A 21,772-nucleotide genomic window follows, 5' to 3' on the forward strand; every position below is an offset into this window, starting at 1 on the left:
TACCTTAACCAGGACAGATGTCAAAAGCAATTTTGCATTTGTTCCCAAACGATCATGGTTTTGAAAAACCATCCCAAAAAACCAAAGGAGGAAAAGAAGGTCAGTTTTTTCTGCATAGGGTACCTGGCTGGCAGAAAAAAAGTTNGTCAAGAAAAGGAAAGAGCCATAGAGTTTTCAAATTTTTTAGTGTAATTACCAAAGGGCAACAAAACAACCTAGAGAAGCTTCTGTTATGATCAATTTNNTGCAGTNTATATTGTTTGCTACTCTCAGGAATTACTTNTCTACTACAATTTTGCCCTTCTCANATCATGTGGTTAATTTATACTTTATGTTTCTATTCTTGGACTAGATTTAGCCTAGCAGACACACTCCTTCAATTTCCATACATACTTTTCATTTATTTATCACTATCTTTTCTTTATATCATGTGGGAATGGTGACGTTTCGTCACACTTGAGAAGTTTCAAACACACCAGACTATACAATTTGGAACTCCCAACTCTAAGCAGCATGGTCCATAACCACCTAGGTCGGTGAAAAGTAAGAACCCTCTTAGCTAGCTTTGTAGCATATGGCAATTACCAAAACTTGGTACATACACTCACATGAAGATCACAACTTTTTGTGTGTTAAAATTTTCAGATCTCTTGAGAAAATGCCAATCAGACATATACATACATACATAGGTAAAAACGAAACTTAGTAACAATTATGATGTGTGTTACTCTGTTGTCGCATATACATACATCAATGGATAGAAACCGTGGAAGAATGAAGACCGTCCAAACATGATGACCCAGATGGTGGGGCCAAAGATTGTCCCGTGAAGAAGATGAGGAAAGTCAGAAATGAATTAAAAGAAAAATATATATATATATATATTTTGGCAGTGTCCAATCAGCTCTTGGTACAACTTTCTCCTCTCTATTTATTTGATTCCCTGTCATGCTGCCATTTTATTTTCTCACTTTCCTTGTCTCACCATAATAATAACCCTGTTTAACTCAAACCTTCATAACTCTTCCCCTCACCCCACCAAAACACCCTTTACTTTTCTAGCCATTCATTCTTCCTCCACGTACGTTTTGACAAAAACCATTGCTGGATTCAACACTTGCTCACTCACGTACGTACACATGGGAAGACACTCTTGTTGCTACAAACAGAAGTTACGGAAAGGCCTTTGGTCTCCAGAGGAAGATGAGAAGCTTCTGGATTACATCACCAAACATGGTCATGGATGTTGGAGTTCAGTCCCCAAACTTGCTGGTATATCTATTCCTATATCTGTTGAGTTAGTCCTATATAGTCACTACACAAGACAGTCATTCTAATCTTAATTCTGCATGCCAGGTCTGCAGAGGTGTGGGAAGAGTTGTAGGTTGAGGTGGATAAATTACCTTAGGCCTGATTTGAAGAGAGGAGCATTCTCACAGGAGGAGGAGAACATGATCATTGAACTCCATGCAGTCCTTGGAAACAGGTAGTTTAGTATATACTTAAATATCTCTCATCTCTTTCTTTTTTAACGTATAGTTATTACTTTTGACTTTTGTTCTTGTATGTTTTACTGTTTCTCATGTGGTTTGCTCGGTGACTGCTTTATCAGGTGGTCTCAGATTGCAGCACAGTTACCGGGAAGAACTGACAATGAGATTAAAAACTTATGGAACTCGTGCCTGAAGAAGAAGCTGAGGCAAAGAAGCATTGACCCAAACACCCACAAACCACTCTCTGAGGTTGAGAAGGACAAGGACATGCCACCCTCAACCGACAAAACCAATCAGAAAGCCTCATTGGGATCCAATGAAGTGCCAGCAAAACCCTTGCCTTCTTCAGAGAGATACCCTCTTGAAGTTTCCACCAGTTCAACCCAGGAACTATTCCTAGATAGGTTTGGTGCTACCTGCCATGACAACACTTGCAGACCCTCTGATGTGGTAGGACCATATTTCTCCTTCAACCACTTCAACTATGGGACAACAACCATCGGCCTCTCTGCAAACCCCAACGCATCTCTTTCTTTCATTCCACCCTCCACCTCTTCAGACCTCAACAATTCCACCATAACCTCCTCTATGCTGCATTCCATTTTCCCAACACATGTCAAGCTCCAATCTAACGACAACCCTTCCATATCCTCTGATGCGGTTCAAAACTGGGAATCCAACAACACAAACAAAACCAATGCCAGTATGCAGTTTCAAAGCAGCACAAACTTCCTTGAAAACACGTGGGGGGTGGCTGATTCTGCAAAGGTTAACATTAACAAAGATTCTCAAGTGCCCCTTCAGACAGAACAAGAGGATCTAAAATGGTCTGAGTATCTTAACACCCCATTTATTCTGGGAAACACACCGGAGAATCAAATCCAAACCTCTCAATCTATCTACAGTGAGGTCAAACCAGAAACAGGATTCATAACAGACGAGTCATGTACTAGTTGGCACCACCCGCCACCAGCTTTTCAACTTTCCGATATATATAGCAAGAATCTGCAGAGATTTTCAGTGACTTTTGGACAAACCCTTTAACCTGTACGTGATATGTGGAAACTTCAACTCAACGAAAGAGACAAAGATGTTGCCGACTTAATTTCCAATGTGAACCAGGTCAGAATTTTCTCGTGAGTTCTGACCACAGGTGTGTGCTGTAAAAAAATTTGTGATTAATTCCAGCTTCTTATATATTCCCACCATTTTGTTAATCAAACGTAGAGGCACCACTGCTGAAATAAGGCTTGTTCCAATTCAATGCTTCTCTCCTATAAAATTCTTAAGCCGTTCCTTACAATGTACATGTAGCTTGTGAGTTATTTTTGTGTATACAAATTCTTATTATTTTGTACCAAGACTTGCACACTTGACATTGCATCAGTTCATGGAGGGTGCGTGTGACTCAATAGTTTCAAATCCTAATATCTTTTGAGATGTTCGGGATTTGTTCTGTCTCTTTTTACAGTCAATTTTTTTTTCTTTGATCCTTCTCTAACTGAGAATCCATTGAACTTCCTTCTTTTCTTTTTCTCTCTCACTGACCCTATTTCTTAAATGGGTGTCTGTCTCTGTCTCCTACAGATAGAGATTGTTTTCACTTTTTGAAGGACCTGAGCACACTTCCCTTCCCCTCTCAATCACTCAAGACAAGAAAGTATGCAAAACTTGTCTTCCTCTGATTTACCTCTTTCAAAAGGGTCATCGAGTTGTACACACCATACACCACACAGACACAGATAGATTTGATTACTAACTCAACAGTTGTAAGCACTATAGCCACAGTGAGGAAAAAAACCACAGCAATTTCTGCCACACACCGACTACTTCAGAAACTCTAAGGCCACAAAAAGAACATATTTAACAGCTTTCTTCGGTTAACTATTTGGTAAGGACAAGGTGAAGAATGAAAAAAAAGGGAAAGAAAATGAAATGAACTCATAATTCAGTGTTATAGAAGAGAACATTTATTTTGTTGTGGTGTATTGGGAAGTGACACGAAGTGTACCCATTAGAAACAAAAGGATTTTGTATGAATGTCCTTAGCGTGGGCCTATTCCTCTAAAAGCTTCACACCAGATAATTGGTCCCTCAGTGGGCATCTACATATACTGTTGCTGAAAGTGAAAGTAGCAAAGAAAAAAATATGGCGTGTTCTCACACAAGACATGACAGAAATGACAGAGAGAAAACAACATGAAAACGAAAAATAGAAAGCAAGCATCATTCAAGTAGAACTTGTTCTCGAGAACCATTCCCCCACCATTGAAACAAGTTTTATTTTTTCCTTTCTTTCTTTTCCAATTACTCAAACGGTTTTGACCAATGCTCCTCCAACATATCCATTCATACACCAAACCTTTTCAAGCATAAACTTTTTCACTGAATAAAACAATTAACAAAAGTTCAGGATATGAACTAGTGGGAAACCAGTAACTATATAACCAAGTACATGGGAAAAGTCATAGAAACATTGAAACAGACCTTATATTATATATGGAAAATGGTTATTTGACATCATTTTACTGACATGTTTTATACAAGTAAAATGGTCTTATTAAAAAGTTAACTTTTGTACTTCTAAACTCCAAAGAGTTAGTTTAGTGCAATGAAAGACTTACACTTACACTGGGTTCAGAATCTCACAAGACATTTAGTTAAAAGAGATAAATGTATATAGTTCTGCAAACATTTCTAGAAATTTTCTGTTGCAGAAAACAAAAAACCTAGTTTCAAAGCAGAAAGTTGTTGTCGGTTACTCTTTCTTATTATCAACAAAGAAGCTCAAGTCAAATAGTTTTGTAGCATCTATGCATGACAGTGATTTGGTTTCCCTTTCATCATATCATTTTCCCTCCAATTACCTGTCAAAGGGGCAAAATTTTACAAGTTATCTTGCCAACAGGAAGAAAAGATTCATGCATCATATTAATCAGATATGTCTCTATTATAGCGAAAATGGAATATCTTTCAGATATTAGTATTTGCTTATTCATGCTTTAGGACAATAAACACTTGCAGCCTTGAATGTCCATGTGCACACAACAAATACAATAGTCTTGTGGATCATTAAATATCTTGAAGCTTATTATTTATTTAATTTGGGGGAGTTAGTGATGGTACATTTTCAATCTCCATGCATGTGAAACAAATAATTGGGTCCCTACAATCATCAGTGCACAGGAACACAACAAAAATCCTGAGGGTGATAATGGGGTGCTGACTATGCAATCTCCAGTTAAACAAGTTTCTTCAGTTTTAAATTCTTTGCACTCATATAATTGAGTGAGGAACAAAGTATAATTATATACATCTGTATACTGTTCATAATTCATAGAAGAAGGCAAGGGCCACAAACTAATAAAAAATTTGTTGATTATGATCACAATGATTGGAGTGATAATGACGGTGTTGATGAAGCTGTGTAGTATTATATAGCCTTATCGATAGACTTCCTCTGGTGACAGGTAATTTGAGAATAGTTTTAAGATAGTGAAGGATATTGAACAATCAAATGTAATATTTTTTTCAAATACCTTACTTAATTCAAGGAAATTAGTGATGGACATTTTGTACCAATATATAAAAAAAAAATAGTAATTTATCTTTTGTTTATATTAATAAATACCAAATGAAGGAAGAAACTAAAATTTTATTTCTTAAAGCTAACTTTTGTTTCCTTTGTTTTCAAAGGGAGAAAATATCAACATATGTTACTTTTCTTGTTATCTGTTTTCACTCCTCTTATTAAGCATCTTATTAGGCTGTTTTGCTATGATATTATTTAGATTTTTTTTTTCTCCTTTTAAGAATAAAGTATACCAAACATTCTTTTATTTAAGAAACAATAAAAAGTGAGCCTAAAACAAAAGGAAAAGATTCTTCTAACAACTTTTTTTTTACAATGTATATATGCTAGTTTATGATTAATCTGTTTCAAATATTTTTGAATAATAAATTTAACAAACTAATAAAATAATGATACATGTCTTTGTCAAAAAATGGTTAAAATATCATTATCCAAAACAAAAATGTATAATATCAATTTTTTTATTATGAATATTTTCCACCTTTAATACATCATATTTTTACTTATTTAATTATGAGACAAAGTATAAAGTTCAAAATTTTAGATTGTCCTGGACCTGGCTTAACAGTCGAGATAGTCCAATAGGCTAAATTTGTTACGAACAGTTTCACACCGCTGGATTTTTCTTCTTACACCGACAACTTTTTTCTTGTGGTACACCTGTCAACTTCCTTAATTAAACATATACATACAAAACAAAATCAACGAGCTCTGCATATTTAATTCTAAACTAATTTTAATCAATGAAAAAAATTATTTTCCTTTCCTATAAACATTTATGAAAAAACTTATCAAACAGATACTTATAATTTTAAATAAGTTTATCATGAATATAAAATAAGTCTTTCAAATGTTAAATGTAACTCTTTAATTATTTAAAAATTATTTTAGGGACTTATTTGATATTTGAACAAAACTTTATTATCAAGCGAATATTTTTTGGATTGAATTTATATTTTTATTGTAAAAGATAAACTGTAAATCTTTTGCATTACTTTTGCATATATTACCGTGCTAACAAAAAAATAATATATATTAAAAATTTAGTTATAGATATAGGTAGACATATATAAAATGATAAAAAATAAAATAAAAATACATAACTTTAATAAAATTATTCATATGAATCTAATTATAAATACTTTTTCATCGTTCATTATTATAAAAATATTTTGTAACACTTTACTATTGTTGTTATTATTTATTTGAAAATAATAATTTGATTTGAGTAATATAAAGACTTCCAAAATTTTACAAGTGACATATATTTAAAAATAATGAAACTTATTATTTTTTTAAAAAAATAGTTTTTTTATGAAAATGAGTTTTAATATTTTAAAATCATAATCTTTTTTATTTTTAAGATTTCTCACTTTCTTTTAAAAGTTTTTCCTTTTTGTTTGTTTCATCGAAGAATTAAGACTATATGATTGATTCTTACAATGAGCTCTTCAATTTAAACTAATGAGTTTCTCCATTTGGGTAAGCTAAGTTTTAGCTCTTTTTCTTGGTCTTTTTCTATTATATGTTGTATGTAGCCTTCTTTCACTTACATGTGTCTTTTTAGTCATTTAGATGAGTCTCTACTGATTAGTAGTTCTAATGGTGTGTCTTGATCGTATTTGTGTTGTTCTTAGGTATAGATAGGACATCTTGTGAGCTTGAAAGGGGCCTGAGTTTCTTTTGAGAAAATTTGTTTGCCCCTTCAGTAAGGGAAGCTAATTGCATTGTTATAATGTTATAAATATCTTGAAATATTGCATGATTTAATGGTATGATGAAATTGATCTGTAGAAATATTGATCTATTGGATGTTTGTATCTTTGAATTGTCTTGATTGAGTTATGTTAATTAGAGAACTTAGGATTTTGTCAATTGAGTCAATTGGTATATGTCATAACATTAAAAATTATTTTTGACCAAAGTACTAAAAAGGGAATATAAATTTGATCATTTGATCAGGTTCAAATTTCCTAAATCACAAAGTTTTCATCATTCGAGTAAGCTGACGTTAAGTGTCAGCTCATTGTGCAAGATTCAAAACATTTTAGCATCAAACTGTTGAGTGTTAGTTTTGTACCATTGCGCACCATAAAATGTGAGTTCTTTGGCACTAGGCATTAAAAAGGCATCATTCAGCGCCTTCTTTCACTATAATGTTTGGAGCATTTTTTTTCTTCAATGCTAAGCAAAATAAGGGAGTTGCTAAGCCCAATTTTTTGCAAAAAGAATGGCGTTGAGTGCCACCTTTTCTTAAATATGGTATTTGTTAAATCATGGTATGAAAGTGATATTGTTGCGAATATAAGTTTATTAAATCATGGTATGAAAGTGATTATGAAGTAGTGATTTCTAAGGAAGGAATATCGTGGAATGTATATTTCAAGAGAGTGTGCCTTGAGGTAAGGAATTTTCAATTTTGTGTAGACATCTTGAACTCTACTAATCATTCATACTTATGTAAAGGAGGATGATTATATGGTAAGAGTGGTAAGAGTTCATTTCATAAGGATGACACCAGGATTCTTATGACCATGACAGGGACTAACCTTGTGTGTGTTAGCTCGGTAGAGTAGTATTTTTATCATTACAAGTAAATGACTCCACTAGTCTAACTTAAGCGCACATATTCGAATAAATAATTAATGAGTGATGTATGATAAGATATTTGTGTTTGTTTCATGAAAACACTTTTGCACATTAACTTGCCTTCTTGTTTTCTTTGGTGTTTTCTTAGGTCTATGTTGTTTCTTTTGTGATGATCACTTTATTGATGTGAGAAGATGAGTGGTAGGTGTTGAAACATCTCTAGTAGAAAATGGTAATGCATCAAAGTTTTCTTCTTGGTCATCTAGTGGCACTGCAAAAAGTCTTAAAATTATCAACAAAATTTACTGATAGAAATAAAGTCATCAATAAATTTGAATTAACGACGAATTTTATTGTCTAATATTGAAATTTTAATTACTGATCGATTTATTATTGATAGATTTTTTCTTTAGTAAATTCATCAGTGATACTTATTTCATTTATCGACGAATTTTTTTTGTAAAATCCATCAATAATTACAAATCGTAGAATTCGTCAGTAAAATCTGTCAATAATTTAAAATATTTATTACCAATAGATTCATCAAAAAAAATAACGATAAAGTTCTCGTCCAAATAGCCTAATCAGTGAATAAGTTGTACAAATTGGAGTGTAGAAATGTAATGCTTCCTTCTTCGATCTCCTTCTTCAAAATAAGGGATTTCTTCTTACTGCAACACCACCGGAAAGGGTTTCTTACATCTCCTTCTTTAGAGCCACCACAGACTACGTAGGGGTTTTTTCAGTTTTCTTCTTCACAGCCACCATAGACTACCGCAAGGGGTTTCTTCAGTTTCCTTCTTCACAACCATCATAGACCACTGTGTTAAGACAAAATCGTCTATGCACTTAAACACTCTCGTGTTTTGAAGTTTAACCAAATAACATTAAACGAAATACTAATCTGAAAACAACATAGGATGAAAACAAAAGACTTAGAACCAAAATCCCTAGCACATAAAACACTTAGGATTTTAGGAAACAGAAAAATAATTAAGTCAAAACACTGAGACACAATCAAGTCAAAAAAGTCTAAGAGAGTTGAAGTTAAACGCATAAAGCTTATCATATCTAAAGGGTATTCAGTTTATTCGAAAAAAAAAAAACATGTTAAGAAGATGTCATGGACAAAACACACTAAAAGGAATAAAACTTAAAACACCCAAGAAAAAACTTAAACTAGGTTAAAAGTTGTTTTTCTAAAGAGGCAAAAATCACAATAAGCATCAATCTATCTAAACGATACCATGAGCCAAAATATTATTTCACTAGACGATGAAGTCCTTAATCAACACTTTGTATTTATAAAAGAAAAGCTTAATTGTCAAATGCTACCTCAAAGGCAGAAAATCAAAAAGTATTTTGTTGTTCTAAGAAAGCATTAAATAACATTAAATGCTCAATGTCTAAAAGTAAAAAAAGTGTTAATACATACTACATGCACAATCTACTTTATTCTTTGCAGATGAGCTATTCTACATACATCCACAAACTTCAAATCAAAGTATCAACAGTGGGCTTTAGAGACAAAAGAGATATTCATAGAATGTTCTTCACTTAAAGTCATGTCTAAAAGAATGTACAGCCTACTTCAAGCAAAATGTTAAAAAGCTTATAAATAGAAGATCTTTCAAATGAAGAATAAGAGGATAGCATACAACGAAATATTCATCCTACGTTCAAAAAAGAAAAAAAAAAGCTCAAGAAAAATGATACATTTGAACAGAAAAAGAAAAGAAAAGAAATACTCTCGAACTTCTTGTTATATTGCTTACAATTTGTAAGAAAGGAAGAAAGAAAAAAAAAAAAAGAAACACATGCGAGTGTTTAGACTATATTGTATTGTAATTACATTCTTTTTATATGAATAATAATCTAAATGACTTGTAAACAATCTTTAATCATTATCTAAATTGATGGAGAAGATCGTGAAAACATAATCATTATATAATTTTTTTTATTTGGCAAAAATATTATCTTAATAATAACTAAGATTCGCTTAACATATTCATTATAAATCCATTTAATAGACGAAGAGTTTGATAACATGCAGATACAAGTAAAAACTCTTGGACACCAAATAAAAGCTTAATTCCTTATAAACACATTTACGTCATAATGTATATAATATATTTATCAGATCATATAAAATTATTTAAATGATTTATATTATTTGATATTTTTAATTTAATCCAGTAAACAAATAATGCATATCTGTAATCAATTAACTAAAGCTGGTATAGAAGAAAAAACGTTGAACGATAGACCTGTTAAATGTGGTCAGTTAGCATTTTCAAAAATAATCATCAATAATTTTAATATATATTTCTTACCAATAATATGATTATAAGAAAAAAAAAACACTCAAAAAAACTCTCAACTTTACCCTAAAAATAATTCAATGGATTTTTTTTTTAAGTAACTAAACATATATTTGTCCTTTCTCATATGCAAATAAATGCATAATGTAATAATAATAATAATAATAATAATAATAATAATAATAGTAGTAGTAGTAGTAGTAGTAATCTATACTTAAATGTTTACTTTTAGTGTTGGCGTTTGTTTTTCAAATTTATTCTTTAAATAATTTTTTAAAATTAAAATAATTATTATATCAATTTTATCATTTTATTTATTTTAATTTTTTTAAACTTAACCATTTTATTATTTATAAGATTACCTATAAAATAAATAAAAACTATTTACATATAAAAATAATTTATATTAAATATCATAATTATAATATTAAGTATTATAATGTATAATAATAAGATAAATAAATTAATATTTTAAGAATAAAAGTATTAATAAATAATTTAAAAAAAAAGGTATGCATAATCAACAATGATACGTAAAATTAAGAATGAAAAAGGATAGGCATAATGAAAGAGTTGAAACGTTGAAAGTAGAGTTAGCGAAATTTGATGGATAGTAATAGATGTTGACGCAAGAGACTAAAGGCAATGGGAAGTCGTCTATTGATAGCAAAGTCCACAAAAGCCATGAATAGTTTGAGAGAAATGTTCAAAGTTTCTAAAAACAAAATCTCAAACGTACCATCCATCTTTAGGGAATCAAAGTTCTATAAAAATGATTCCGCAATAATCATCAATGCTCATACAACCATCCCCGTAAACAGCAGGGAAGAAGAAAAAAAAAAGAAAACAAAATGGAAAAGAAAGCGACAATGGTCTCTGCTGTTTCTCTCATTCTCGTAGTAGGCGTTGCCCTAGGCGTTGTCGCTTTTGTCTCAACCGGCAACGACGACGAACCCGCCACCTCAGGCGACACCACCGGAAAGTTGACCACCCACACCAAAGCTGTGCAAGCCGTGTGCGCAAACACTGACGATAAGAAGTTCTGCTCTGACACTTTCAGCTCCGTCAACACCTCAGACCCAACCGCATACGTAAAAACCGTGGTCACAAAAGCCATGGACGACGTCATCAAAGGCTTCAACCTAAGCGACACTCTCAAGATCGAAAACAGCAAGGGAAACTCAACCGTCAAGATGGCCCTCGATGATTGCAAGGACCTGTTGGAATTCGCCATCGACGAACTACAAGCGTCCCAGATTTTAGTCAAAGAGAACAACATTAACAACATCAACGACCGCGCTGCTGACCTCAAAAACTGGATTGGCGCCGTCGTTGCATACAAGGAATCGTGCCTGGACGGCTTCGACACGGACGGGGAGAAGGAGGTGAAATCCAAGTTGAAAACCGAAAGTTTGGATAGAATTGGGAAGTTAACGGGGTTAGCTCTTGACGTTGTGTCCGGCTTCGCTGAAGTACTCTCGGACTTCAATTTGGATCTGACTGCCAAGACTTCGTCTCGTCGTCTTCTCGATGTGGACCAAGAGGGATATCCATCGTGGTTGTCCATGCCGGATCGGAAGCTCTTGGCGGACGCAGCTTCCGTTAAACCTAATGCGGTTGTTGCCAAGGATGGTAGTGGCGATTATAAGACCGTTGAGGAGGCTATTAACTCCTACCCGAAAAATCATCAAGGCAGATACATTATCTACGTCAAGGCTGGTACCTATGATGAATACATCAAAGTTGACAAAAAGAAGAGTAGAATTCTGCTATATGGCGATGGCCCCACAAAGACAATTATCACCGGCAATAAAAACGTCGTTGATGGTTATAAGACAATTAGAACCGCCACCTTCTGTGAGTTAGTTATTCTTTTGTTTTCACTTCAATGACATTTCATTCTAGCTAATATGTGATGACCGTTTGCAGCGACGGTTGCAGAAGATTTCATGGCAAAGTCTATTGCATTTGTGAACTCCGCCGGCGCGGCGAAACACCAAGCAGTCGCATTGCGCGTTCAAGGCGATAGGTCGGCCTTCTTCGACTGCGCCATGCACGGTTACCAGGACACGTTGTACACCCATGCTCATCGTCAGTTCTACCGCAACTGCGAAATATCTGGCACGGTGGATTTCATTTTCGGGTACGGCACCACCCTGATCCAGAACTCGAAGATCATTGTGCGGAAACCAGATCCGAATCAGCAGAACATTGTGGTGGCGGACGGGACAGACCAAAAGAACATGCCGACAGGAGCGGTGCTGCAAAACTGCGATATCATGGCGGAGCCGGAACTGGAGAAGGTAAAGACGTCGTTTAAGACGTACTTGGCTCGGCCGTGGAAGGCATATTCGAGGGCAATCTTCCTAGAAAACACGATCAGTGATGTGATTCAGCCAGATGGGTATCTTCCCTGGAATGGGAACCTGAACCTGGACACGTGTTTCTTTGCTGAGTATGAGAACACTGGGGCCGGTGCCGATCTGAAAGCTAGGGTGAAGTGGAGTCGCGGGGTCCTTAGCAAGGCTGATGCTAACAAATACACTGCTGACCAATGGCTCCAGGCCAACGCCTGGCTCCCTGCCACTGGCATTCCTTTCACTCCTGGCCTCACCAAACCTTGATCAACTCAAACTCACCCATCAACCAAAACAATCGCCAACACCTTGCTATATATCCATTCTTACTTAGGTTTAGATGAACCCCGATACTGTATAGTATTACACTATAGAAATTCCTTGGATCATCTTTCACATTCCAAGACTGTATGTCAGTAATAAGCTACCATTCATTGTATATTATGTATGTATATATATCAAGAGATGCTGAGTTCTTCACATTTATCAAGAGAGATTGAGAATGAAATAAGATACATTCTCTCCTTTAGCGTATGATGCCTGTGCAAAGGAGGTGGAGGAGGACAAATAAAACAATGGAAACCTAAACATGTTCATTATAAATATATTTAATAGACTAAGACTTTCATAACATGCAGATACAAGTAAAACTCAACTCCTTATGAACACATTTACGTCATAAGTGTATATAATGTATTTATCAGATCATATAAAATTAATTAAATGATTTGTATTATTTGATATTTTTAATTTAATGCAGTAAACAAATAATCCATAACCCACAATCAATTAACTAAATCTGGTAGAAGAAAAAACGTTGAACGACTGTTAAATGTGGTCCTTTAGCATTTTCAAAAATAATCACCAACAATTTTAATAATTGTTCTTACCAATAACATTATCATAAGAAATAAAATAAAAAATCCAAATATTCTCGTCTTCATCCTAAAAATAACTCAATGAATTGTCCTATTTAGTAATTAAACATATATTTGTTATAGGCTTAAACCCTCCCTTGGTGTTAAAATTTGTGTGAAAATCTCAGTTCGATCCTCAAGTTTTGAACTGTCTTAATTGGGTCATAATTTTTGTAAAAATGCACACATTTTACCCCAACCATTGACTGATCTTAAACGGCATTAAGTTTAGCTGACGTGGTATGCTGACGTGTTGGCTTAATCCCTTCTTGGCCCTCGTATGTGTGTGAAAATCTCAGTTCAGTCCTCAAGTTTTGAACTATCTCAATTGGGTCATAACTTTTGTAAAAATACACACATTTTACCCCAATCGCTAACTGATCTCACTGTGCAACAGTTATCTTCTGCTATCAGTGGAATAAATAGCTTTAAGGCTGGTGATGAACCTATAGGTTACCAAGTTGGTTTATTTGCAGAAAAGGCTATGAGACTGATTGCACTGGTTACGCGAGTTTTTACAAAAAATTATGACCCAATTGAGACAGTTCAAAACTTGAGGACCGAACTGAGATTTTCACACAAATACGAGGACCAAGAAGGGATTAAGCCAACACGTCAGCATACCACGTCAGCTAAACTTAACGTCGTTTAAGATCAGTTAACGGTTGGGGTAAAATGTGTGCATTTTTACAAAAATTATGACCCAATTGAGACAGTTCAAAACTTGAGGAGCGAACTAAGATTTTTGCACAAATATTAGGACCAAGGGAGGGTTTAAACCATTTGTTATAGCACGAAAACTAAAGAGCACGAGTTTGAAATGAAATTGAAAAAAAGGGGTAAAATAGACTCTTATTTTTTTAAAACCTTTCTCGTATGCAAAGAAACTTAGGCCTTGTTCACTTGAGTGGATTTGGAAGAGACTAATTCAGAGGATTTGAAGATAATTTTTTTTATTGTTTATTTGAATAGATTTAGAGGTAAGTGATAGATTTGGAAGTAAAATTTGTGAGAATTAGTGTAGGATTTTATTTATGCAATAGATTAAAAGAATTTACTTCCAAATTCACTTTCACTTAACTCTAAATCTATTCAAATAAACAAAAAAAATTATCATCAAATTCTCTCAATTACTCTCCCCAAATCCACTCAAGTGAACAAAACATTAGGAAAAATATATACATATGTAATAATAATAATAGTAATCTATACCTAGAATTTACAATTTTTGTAGTTTTTCAAAATTATTGTTTAAATAAAAAATTAATTAAAATAATTGTTTTATCAATTTTACCGATTCTTTAAATTTAATATTTCTTATATTTAACCATTTTATTATTTATAAAACTATCTATAAAATAAATAAAAACTACTTTAATAAAGTTTTAAAAATTATTTACATTTAATTTCATAATTATAATAATAATAATAATAATAATAATAATTTTAGTATATTTTATATTGTAAAAAAGTAAATATACATATACAATGTGTTTTCATTATTAATAATAATAACATTAATAATATTAAATATTATAATTTATTATAATAATACTAATAATATAAATTAATTAATAATTTAGTATAAAAGATATTAATAAATAATATAAATGTACACATCAATCAAATTATTCACAGACTTTAATAAAAAAAAATCTTATTTTATTATCATATTTTTCTTAATCCAATCAGTCTCATCTTTATCCTTTTTTTCATTCAAATTCACTCATTTCTACTTCTCCAGTTATATATTCAATCCAAACAAAGCCTAAATGTTTTACCATTACATGTTATAGATGTATGTATTTATTAAAAAAGATTCATGTTTAATTTCCGGTAAAAACCATTCAAATAAAACAAAAAAATCACAGCATTGAAATTAATATCTGTTCGAATAAATTGGAAAAATAAAAATTCACTCAAAACTTTCAAAAACTTAAATATAAGCTAAACATTAAGGAAAGTGACAGTTAAAGGACAAGAAGGAATCCCATAAAAGGTTATCACATTCATAAACAGCAAAACAACATATCCAACTGCTTCAAACTAAGTTCTTTGATACTCCAATTCTGCAGTCTTTTCAACTACATCTTTCTCGCTCCTCGTTTTTTAATAGCCTTCACATGTCAAGTCATTTGAAGGAACCTTTCCTTATCATATCCTCAACATTATCATCTTCTAAATCACACTCCACCAATCATTTCCAACCACCAATGCTAATATCTCACCATACTTATCAAGGATAATAGCTCATTAATTAATTTTTTATTTTATCAATTTGTAGCTTTAAAATGTATTTAATAGATTAAATCTAAAATGATAAACAATGTCTTCAGGTTTGCTGTAATTAACTTGTGACATATTAGATATGTGATCTTCTGAAATGTAAGGCTAAGTAATGACTTCTTTAAAAGCCTCCTATACAATTTAATTCCAAAAAGTTGAGCCATCTTGAGAGAGGGAACTTCTGCTACTGAGAGGAGCTTCTGATGCTTTAAATGATTTAGATTTTAGCTATTTGTATAGATTCTATGAACAGTTAAAATTAAAATTGACAACAGAAAAGAGTTGGAGGAAACATTATGGGACATTATTCCCTATGTATCCACAGTAAAAACAATAAACTACGAATTAAGAATGCTGCAAATTTTGTATTTGTCTGAGTAGTCGTGTTTGATGCATGACAGTAGAAATTGTAATTTGAAAGATAGAGAGATATAAAGACTCAAGATTACACAAACAAATTTGTTGATATGACATAAACATACTCTTGCATGTTAGTGTTATAGATAGATAGATTGTGTGATAAAGAACAACTAATGCTAGACAAGATAAGTTCACAGTATAAGTAAAAGGGAAATAATGACGAACTTTTCATTCAAACTGCAAGGAAAATATGAGATTGAGATTATCTCATTCAACCTCCGTCAATGCTTACTCGCTTACTGTATTACAAAGCATATATATATTCTAGTAGTTCCTTACTTCTGCCAATCTTTGCAAAAAACTAAAGGCGTTTGCCTCAGCTTTCTCAACTAATTAATCTATACAAGAAAACTACTTCCACCAATTTCTAAATCATGGAAAAGGCTTATTAAATTTGCACTTCAAACAACCATTTTCTTTTATTGGCCTTGATGATAAATAAACGAGAAATGCTCTCACCTTTTGACCTATTTCTCTTAACACGCTATTATTTGGTGAATGTCATACAATTCCCATGAAAGAGAGGATGAGACTTACATAATAGTGTAAGTCTTGCATGAATTTCACCTAATAATAAGATGTGTTAACAAAATGTGTCCAAAAGTGTGTTCTTACTTGCATTCCTCATAATTGAATAGCATATTCCTAATCGAGTGTAATAAGGTCCAAAGGAATGAGACTAACGAAATCATGACCATTCATCAAATTTGGCTCATCTGAAGACAAGATGGTGGCACGTATTATCACAAGGGTAAGGACAATCAATGGCCTTAACAACTGCTCGGTCGAAATACCAGTCTCCAACAGCCATAGCAATTGCCTGCATATTGTCAATGCACATACTTTAGAGTTTAGACAAGAAGATCTTAAATTTTAAAAGGGAAGCATAAGGAAACTGCATATACTAGCTTCAGAGATCAAAGACAGACACTAAAAAGGATTAGATCGTAAATAGAAGTGTCATGGAAGATTATAGAATCAACACCACTGGATAACCTACTGCGTTATGATGTGAGGCTAACTAAAAAATATTAACAGACCACAATGCTTGAGTTGCAGAATAATAGTGCAAGGCTTCTGCTTTATTCTCATTTTTAATTCCATTTTTTTCTTGCTGAACCAGCACGTATCAAGACATTGAATATTGCGATTTCTTAAAACAACAATGTCTTGGCGGAGATCAAGAATAAATAAAGAAAACAAAGTACTTCAAAGCAATTGATACTTAATATATATAACGTCTAACTAGAAGCATACTCTACTTCAGAGTAGAAGGATGAAGTATCCGCAAGCAAACACCATCAAAAGGAACATTCCATTAGCAAACATATATGGCCAATAAATTAAGCATGCATTTACAATTTCCTAGAACTTTTCTCAAGGTGAATTACGGAAAAAAAATCAAATCATCATTTAGTAATAGTAAGCTCAATCTAGTATTCAAACTCCTCCGCGTACGAAGATGCACGATTCTTAACTAAAGCTGCATTAGAGACATGATGAACCCACCTTGTTCCCAATGACAGGAGAATTGTCTGCAAACCATGTATCCTGCCTCTCAGATTGGCAGTGAGCAAAACATGAGTTTATGAATAATCCATTCTGATATGATCTTGAGAAGCTTTTAATACCATTCAGCATTTGATTCCTGAATCCTGCATTAGATACAGTGAAAAGACTTTTACACTGACTAATTTATTCAAGATCTTTTTTAACTTCTAATGAAAGCTATCTCATAGTCAAACCACCTTGCAAATATTGGATTTGTGAAGCAGTACATTTAGCATGATTTAATCTACAATCATGCCAATAGCCACGGGGATCAGCCGATGAAGGAGCTAAGCTTGATTGTATCTGTTGATATACAGAAAATATTTGTTCAGTATAATATTTGATTTAATACATGATTTATCAGGAATTAAGACAATAACCACATACAAAATCAGACATTTACCTGCCATGAGTCATAAGCCGTATTAAGAATGAATAGCGGGGTTCTAATACTTGCAATCAAGTTCTGAGGGAAGAAGCACTGAAAGAGGGGTAAAAAAGGATACATCACTGAAAGGCCAACTCAGAGCAAACAACAAATTATGGATCATTTAATCTCCAGAAATCCATTCAAATGAAACTTAATTTTCTACATTTTCAGAGTAAAAGATATCAATGATTACCGAAGTGGGATCGAGGTGATTGGTACAAGTGCGAGGCAGATTCTTCTGCACTCCCTGCAATGAATGAACAAAATACTTACCATCAAGTCGTAAAGAGTTATAACAATGCAAAAATGGCCAAATTTCAAACCTTGCGAACTAATTGGCAACTGGCAGATCCTCATTTCAAATTAAACAATAATTTTAAAAATTCAATTTAACCGCAAAAAATTCCTACTCAGGTTTGGTGAAAAACCTTGCCAAAAGTCCAAGATTAAAAACAGCATGTATACAACATGGAGTTTGAATATAAATGGCATTTTATTTCTTATTAAGCTTATTTGAAATAGTTTAACCAAATACTGAGACAATGGTTAAGATGACCACAAAACAGGAGATGCTGTAATAGATTTTGCTTTCATAATATAATAAATTGGTGGCCTGAAAATGTTGTGGTACCTGCAGTCCTACGACACCACTGAAAAGATTCCTGATGGTATGTCCCCTAGACACGTCAATCCTGTAAATCAAGGGAGGAATTATCCAAAAATTGAAGGACCGAAAATCCTGAGGTAACAATGGAAACAAATTCATGCAATAAAATAGTGCAGTTAGCCACATACGCATCAAGAAATAACCCTGCATCACTGAGACACTTCACTTTGGTAGTGTGTGGAAAAAACCCTCGAAATTCATCACAATGTATAATAGTAGCCAGACCACCAGCGGAGCATCCAGAAAGCAGAGCCTGAAGAAAAAATAGTAGTGTCTATTGTGAGAAGAAAGATTAAGTAGCATTGTATGTGTGCATGAGTGTGTGTACAACCTGCTTGGCAAATCTCATTCCCTTTGACATCAAATCTTCCACTGCAGCCAACCATATACGTTGTCCTCTAAATTGCAGTTGAGCAGCCTGTCTCATGAGATAATATTTGCAAGTAAGTATTGTCTAATGTAAAGCAATGTACGTGATGTCAATCTTTTCTTCAACATGCCTCACTCAGAACTTTTATGATAAAATTGTGCTTATCCACCCCTAACTATATCCGAGAAAACTAAATGTATCTACTGCTAACATTAACAGATGGTGTTACTACTATACAAACTGAAGGAAGAAAGTTGGATAACAGCAAAGAAAATGAAGGCCTTGTCTAATTCAGATCCTTGCAGATATCTCAAAGAAACATGCCAAAAATAAAAGTTTCAGAAAACAACTGAAGCTTATAAATAAGAGATCGGAGCTGAGGTATCCTGTGTATTGTCCTTTGGAATTATCAAATATATTTACTGCAAAGAATGTTATTGCTCACACTGAACTACTATCATAAGGTACTTCAACGTGATTTCAATTTTCAATAAGACCAAAACATAAAAATTTACCTTATGTTCACTATCCCCGGCAAACGACGCACCATCACAATAACGAATTTTCACTCTATTCCAGTTGAAAAAATCTGCAACCACAGGGAACAGGACATGAGGGAAAGGGGTCTGGAGATGTAGAAAGCAAAAATAGAGTAGTTCAGGTTGTTTAATTGAATGAAAACCTGGATTATCTTCAGCACTATTGCTTAATATTCCTGTAAATGGTATCTCTTTCTCCATGAATCTTGATGACCCACGCCGTGTTTTCTTGCGATAAACACATGATTTAACGTCATTACACCACCCACCTCCCTGTCACAGGATTTTCAGTTAAATATCCACAGAATTCTTTATAGCACAAGAGGGAACTTGCTTCACCCACACTTCAAAACACCCGTACATGACATACTCAGATCCCAAATTATTTCTAAGAGTATTTCAATCATTGTCTTTTCACACACAATAAAGAAGGACTCCGACAGTATTTTATTTTAACTATAAATGCTTACTTACTCAACAACCTTTGTAATAGTAAACTTTCATTGGATATTAATTTGGCGGACACATCTAAATCCATTAAGTAGAAATAAAAACAAGCACGTGGCATTGATTAGTTTGAAAACCCAAATTCATTTCATTGATACCTCTAAATTAACAATCCAGCTGTTAGCTCCTGATCCATATCCTCGATGTAAATGATAACCAGGCAATGTTCCATCCAAGCAAACTGCCACAACACAACAAAAAGAAAAAAAGTATATTCAGCTAAATTAAAGGGCAACAAAATCTTGGCTATTACCCAAAAGTAAGGGTCAGTATATGCTTCATTTTTCCATGATAAAGGTTAAGTATATACTGGTAGGTAGGACACCAATGGCATGATGAGAATGCATGAAGAGATCCGCCAAGAGAAGAGTTGTAACTACTCAATTAGTCCCCGGGTTTCAGGGGATCTTACAAGAAAGAGATGTTCACCAAGCAGAGAAATTTTCATCACGGGATTCAAATCTAGACCCATGGGAAAGGTCAAAATTCATAGCAGAACCTTAACCACCCACCTTGGTTCTATGTATGCTTTAATCTCTATGTACATGCCCTCATATTTTTAGCCAAATAAAAATCGATTGGGATGAAACATGTGCAACAAGACTATGAAGCGATTTCTAGATAAACTACATTCTAAACAACAATGGATCTCACCAGAAAAAAAAAAAAAAAACAGAACAGCTGATGAACTGAGTTCCAAACTCTCATGAGATGAAAAATAAAGAGGCTCGAGCTAAATGGTACCTGCTCCTTTGGCAGCAGCACTTGGAATGAGTGTGAGTCCTACCATAAGAGGAGACCTCCCAGTGAGGGACGAAAATGCTTGTTCTTGAGCCTCCAACAAAGAGAACTCGGTTCCATTGAAGTGATGATATTTATAGGCTGTAAAGGCATCAACCCAGAAGCCAAAAACAAGTGCTGCAACAATGGCAGGCCAGAAAAGGTTTCCCATTCTGGCTTCGCTGCCGGTGCGAGTTTGTGAAAGAAACAACACAGAGATGCACAGTTGGCACAGCAGAAGAAGCCAGAAGGTGGAGCTTCCTTGATTAATTAATGGGCCAAACAATGCACTATGCGCCAAATACACAGTAGAGAAATGTGGGAAGGTTTTATGACGAGAGAAGAAGGAAGAAGAAGAGGGATACTTATAGACACAGAACAGTGTTTGCCGGGCTTTTTAAGGTTTCACCAGGAACAGAATTCACACAACCAGGATTTAAATTACAATTTATTTAATAATTACTCCTATTCAACAGTTCCTCTAACATTTATTGCGCACACTGTTGAAATTTTCTAGTTTAATTAACAAACAAAACTTTCATAGTTTAAAAAAATACTGCATTTAAACTTTCTGAAACTACTTCAAACTCACATCTCTCACGAATCACGATTTCATAGTTCCAGTGTTCTAGGTCTGTTTTTATGTTTTTTAAAGGTTTAATTGTTTCTTTTTTCTTCAGTTTGGTTGAACTATGTCAAATTTATTTTCTTTTTAAAAAAATATCAATTTTGTCTTTATATAAAAAAATTATGTGTCAATCAAGTCATCTCCCTTGAATACAAACTAATAGTATTAAAAATTTAAAGTGAGTTTTGAATAATAACCACTCCAATCACTGATATTGTTGTGAATAAAGTGAGTTTTGTAAGCAATGATTTTTAACGGAGATGACTTGATTGACACAAATTTTTTTTATATAGAGACGAAATTGCCATTTTTCTAGAAGAGAAAC

General features: G+C 33.5%; 3 protein-coding genes across 3 annotated transcripts; 2 read left to right on the forward strand and 1 right to left on the reverse strand.

Annotated features, from left to right (window-relative positions):
- Positions 1-905: 905 nt before the first annotated feature.
- LOC106770964 (transcription factor MYB61) lies at positions 906-2,854 on the forward strand. Its single transcript, XM_014656820.2, has 3 exons — positions 906-1,272; positions 1,357-1,486; positions 1,613-2,854. Exons 1-3 carry the CDS (start codon positions 1,140-1,142, stop codon positions 2,535-2,537), a joined length of 1,188 nt encoding a protein of 395 aa, XP_014512306.1. The 5' UTR covers positions 906-1,139; the 3' UTR covers positions 2,538-2,854.
- Positions 2,855-10,631: 7,777 nt separating this feature from the next.
- On the forward strand, positions 10,632-12,775 carry LOC106770518 (pectinesterase-like). Its single transcript, XM_014656321.2, has 2 exons — positions 10,632-11,852; positions 11,925-12,775. The coding sequence occupies exons 1-2, from the start codon at positions 10,847-10,849 to the stop codon at positions 12,617-12,619; spliced, it is 1,701 nt and encodes a 566-aa protein (XP_014511807.1). The 5' UTR covers positions 10,632-10,846; the 3' UTR covers positions 12,620-12,775.
- A 3,343-nt stretch (positions 12,776-16,118) lies between these two features.
- LOC106769642 (pectin acetylesterase 12) lies at positions 16,119-21,215 on the reverse strand. Its single transcript, XM_014655348.2, has 12 exons — positions 20,784-21,215; positions 20,138-20,220; positions 19,676-19,805; positions 19,509-19,582; positions 18,955-19,041; positions 18,752-18,876; positions 18,588-18,648; positions 18,150-18,203; positions 17,930-18,007; positions 17,724-17,829; positions 17,485-17,630; positions 16,119-16,795 (listed from the first exon to the last, which is right to left on the reverse strand). The coding sequence occupies exons 1-12, from the start codon at positions 20,989-20,991 to the stop codon at positions 16,688-16,690; spliced, it is 1,260 nt and encodes a 419-aa protein (XP_014510834.1). The 5' UTR covers positions 20,992-21,215; the 3' UTR covers positions 16,119-16,687.
- Between the last annotated feature and the right edge of the window lie 557 nt (positions 21,216-21,772).

The sequence above is a fragment of the Vigna radiata genome, chromosome 8 (genome assembly GCF_000741045.1).
Source record: "Vigna radiata var. radiata cultivar VC1973A chromosome 8, Vradiata_ver6, whole genome shotgun sequence".
Lineage (NCBI taxonomy): Eukaryota > Viridiplantae > Streptophyta > Magnoliopsida > Fabales > Fabaceae > Vigna > Vigna radiata.